At 42.1% G+C, this 4,270-nt stretch overlaps 1 protein-coding gene across 1 annotated transcript; it reads right to left on the reverse strand.

The window, feature by feature from the left end:
- Positions 1-3,046: 3,046 nt before the first annotated feature.
- LOC106362757 (uncharacterized protein At4g02000-like) lies at positions 3,047-3,757 on the reverse strand. Its single transcript, XM_013802605.2, has one exon. It carries the CDS (start codon positions 3,755-3,757, stop codon positions 3,047-3,049), a length of 711 nt encoding a protein of 236 aa, XP_013658059.2.
- Between the last annotated feature and the right edge of the window lie 513 nt (positions 3,758-4,270).

The raw sequence follows: 4,270 nt of genomic DNA on the forward strand, positions 1-4,270 counted from the left end.
TCTGTCCAGCCTGACACAATTGATTCCATAAGACTCTCTTGACCAATCCACTACTTATCAAACCTGAATTGTCCCCTTTTTCTAATGAGTATTTTATCATCTAGAAAAGCCACCACGGGTCGATGATCTGATCCCACCATCCCCAAATATTCCGTATAAGAACATGGGAAGAGCATATGCCATTCCTCATTTGCCAAAGCTCGATCCAATCTACATCTTACCGTCACTGCTCCTTTTCTTTTACCTCTCCGTCCTTGCCATGACATAGTATTACCATGAGCCGGAAATTTTAATAATCCACTATTTCGTATCATGTTGTTAAAAGGTATGAAGGAAGTCGCACATCTCACAACTCCCCCATCCTTTTCATGATTCCCAGTAATCTCATTTAAATCTCCTATAATAAACCAAGGTTCCGATCGTGATAATCCATACTGAGTCGATCTCTCCCAAACCTGATCTCTTAATTTTTGAACCGGTTCTCCATTGACAAAAATAAGGAAAACTTGTTGCCTATTGGCCACCGCCTCAATATCTATCATTCTATTACTAGAATATAGAATCTTAACTTGGTACTCGTTATTATAAAAGAGAGCTAAACCCCCACTCCTCCCGGATGGATCCACAGTAACCAGACTATCATAACCAAAGTGTGATTGAAATCCTTGTACAAATTCAAAATCCTGTTTCGTTTCAGATAAAAACAAAAAATCCGGTTTATGTTTATGCCATATCTCCCGAAGATAACTTATGGTCCAATGACTTCTGAGTCCTCTGCAATTCCAGCTTAATATTTTCATATATAATAGTATTTGAATTGCTCCTTCGAGCATGAAAATTCGGGCATAAAGATATCCAAAAAACTCCTAATACCAGCGCCCCCCTTCCATTTTACCAGAACCACATTCAATAATTTAACCAGCTGTAACACAAACTCACACCGAATTAGTACATCATCCTGATAAGAGCCACTATATCGATCATTCCTCAACAGTCTCCAGTCTAGATTCCAAAACAAACTAATCGTCATTTTCATTAAGAAGGCCATCTTAAAATTATATTCCAATAACAGTAAACTCCAAAAACCCCAAACATGACGAGAGCAATGAAGAATTTCGTCGCAAAATGCACTAGGCCAGCCATAATATAGTGCCTTGCAAGAAAAAAATATTGTAAGCTCCGAACTATATAGAGCTATAGACCCAATTACACCATTAAAAGTACCATTGCTCTGCAATTCCTTATAATTACTACTTGGAGACTCGCATGAATATAATGAAATGCACGGTCTTAATTCCATCAAAATTACATGCCACTCATATGACTGGGATTCGCTATCCAAGCATACTACTCCAATTCCCATATATTTCCACATTTTCCCCACGTTCCACATCGTAATAACACCAAAATAACAAAAGGTTTGAATCCTCTTATGATCTAGAACCACCTGATAATCTAATAGTTCAAACCCATGTTGTAGATCAAACCCCTCGCTGTGCCCTCTGTTTTGTTCCAATAAGCGCCATATAACTCCCACATAATGAGACCCATGTACTTTCTCTGAATGCCATGACACACCTCTCTCGACCCATCTCTGTATCTTCTCCACCATACTTTTCCAAAGCTCTCCCGTTCCTGCCACTTACGTAAGAGGCACCAACATACATCCAAATGCAGAGCCAAGCAAGCATTGTTTACATATATCTCTCTCAACCATTTTCCAACATACCACAACACCTTTAAGACATAAACGACTTTCCCTATATATACAAATCCCCAAGCATTTCCATATTCCATGCCAAAGTAATATAGCCATTCCCATAGTGTGGAACAATTGCCTTCAAAAGATTAAAACACCATGAACCCCAAAAGACATTTTCATTCCAAAGGATGATAGAAACCCAAAGAAACAACACAAGAACTACTTCCCTTATACCCGTGAAACCAAATAAAACTCCAATACTCAAAGAGTTAATTATAATAATTGAAAACACCCCCACCCCCCCATAAGCCATTTCCTTCTTGCTTAATCTTGCTGCTAAAAAGGCTTGATCCATAACCTTAGAATTTTAGGTTAGCCAGTTTCGGGTTTAAAGAACCCTTGCTCTCCAGTGGTTTTCTGCTGTCTCCATGACGAGGCCCCATCTTCGCCGAAGCCCTTTTGCGTGGGGAAAGAAGCGCACTTGCCAATCTCATCTTGGTGCTTCCTGCAGTGCTGAGTGAAGGCTTGAAAAGCCTCTTGCGGTTTCCTTGCCTCGTCTCCAAAACCGCTGCTCCCGTGTCTTTCTCGATGTCGGCTTCACCACACACCATCTCTTCTTCCTCCTGTGTGTGAACTCGCACTTCCTGAGCTCGTGAGGCTTGCTCAGCTTCCTCCTGCAAGAGAGTCTGAAGCTCCTCTCTTCCTCCATATCAACACCACTCTCCATGAGAGTAGCATTAATCGCCTCAATCTCCATTCCTAAATCCTCTGCAATATCATCCTGCTTCTCGACCATTCCACTAACCATAAGCAAGACCTTCTCCTCATCAGTAGACTCTACGGTCACCTCTGTTCCCTCTGCTTGCGTCTTAGCTAATTCCAGTTGAAATTTTGTGGAGGGCAACATCGTATCATCCTCTCCATTGTTCTTGATCTCTCCCTCCTCTCGATCTTCCTTAGGTGGCGCCCTCTGACCTTCATCTGCTCTTGACTGTCCCGAGGAAGTTCTATTATGAGCTTCTTGGCCACCAAATCCCAGTTCTGAAGTACCATTCCTCGCATCTTCTCGACGAGCAGATTTGTACAGTGAGTCTTCACTATCTCCCCTGTAGTTTCATGATTATTCGAAGGTCTCCTATGTCCTCTCTCCGCCACCTTGACCCATTTAGAGTCTGGTGCTTCAAACATTTTCCCCTTACCCTTCCCGTAGTACTCCCTACCATCTCTTTCCTTATTCTGTTGCCCCATATTGCCATTAATAACCATGCCCTTGTAGCTCCTAGCTCGATCATCATGCTTCGCCCTGTCAGACGATCCTCCATTCTCTTCTCTACTCTCCCTCCTTCACTCTGGACTCATCTTTGAGTTCTTTGGCTCGAGTGGGCAAAGCTCCTCTTTGTGGCAGAGACTAGCACATAGCTTGCAATAGCCAAAAAGATTTTCATAATGAAATGAAACCACCACTTCCTCCCCGTCATATTCCTCCCCGTCATAGAACTCTCCGCCTTTAAAGTCCACAGTAGTTTCAAAGCACATCTCTTTGAAAGCATCAATCGCCACCTGGACCCGATTATGAACCAAATCCACTACCACCGTTCTTTCCAGAGCACCACCAATGCTCTCAAAAGTAGGGACCGTCCTGAACTCCAGCGGTACGCCAATGATTTGGATCCAGAACATGATCTCTGATGGGAAAGATTTGGATTGCTTTGGTTGCCACCTCGCCAAGGATAGCATCCAATAGTCAAAGTGGAAAGGTTGCTGCTTCAGTACCGCTTCAAAATCCTCCTCCGTCTTGAAATCAAACTGAAACTTGCCAAATCCCAAGTCAATGCCAGTAACCCTTTCCTCCAATTCCCATATCTTTGGAAGGTTTGTAAACAGGGCCTTCATTTCCTGCTCCTCTGGATTCATACACCTTCCAATCAGGGTTTTGGAATATGTCTTGATTAGCGCAGAGTTGTCGAAATGCGCCACTGAAATCTTCAGTCTTTTATGAGTGCCCTCACCATTCTTCAGTTCCTCACTGTGATTCAATAGTTGACTCTGTGTCATGATATCAACAATAAGATTCAGCTTTTGATCTCTACTGTAACAAGATGATAAAAGAGTGATACAATTCTCTTATATTGACCCCAATTGTCCGTATCTTCCCTCATAAGATATTTCCCAATAAAACCATATCTCTATAAATTGATACTTTCCGATCTGTAGTCCCAAAAATACCATAACCTCCATGCCCCGATAACACCAAATCTTTGAGTATTTCGTACAATCTCCACAATAAATAAGAAAAGTATTGAAAAATCGCAATCCAAAGTACAACCTTTATAGTTAGACGATTCCGTCTTGATGATGATCGTAGCCCAGCACCAATCAATCCAAATCTTACATTTCCTTAAACTCCCCAAAATCTCCTTGTTGAATCCCAAATCAATCCCCAATTGATCCGAATGAAAGCCCTGTTTCCAGCCATCAGGATCGCGATCCTGAACCTCCGTAATGAGCCAATCTCCTACGCAAATACCTGGATCCCATCTTCGTGAAAGCATCAAAACCCTCATGAGA

Source organism: Brassica napus, chromosome C3 (genome assembly GCF_020379485.1).
Source record: "Brassica napus cultivar Da-Ae chromosome C3, Da-Ae, whole genome shotgun sequence".
Classification (NCBI taxonomy): Eukaryota; Viridiplantae; Streptophyta; class Magnoliopsida; order Brassicales; family Brassicaceae; genus Brassica; species Brassica napus.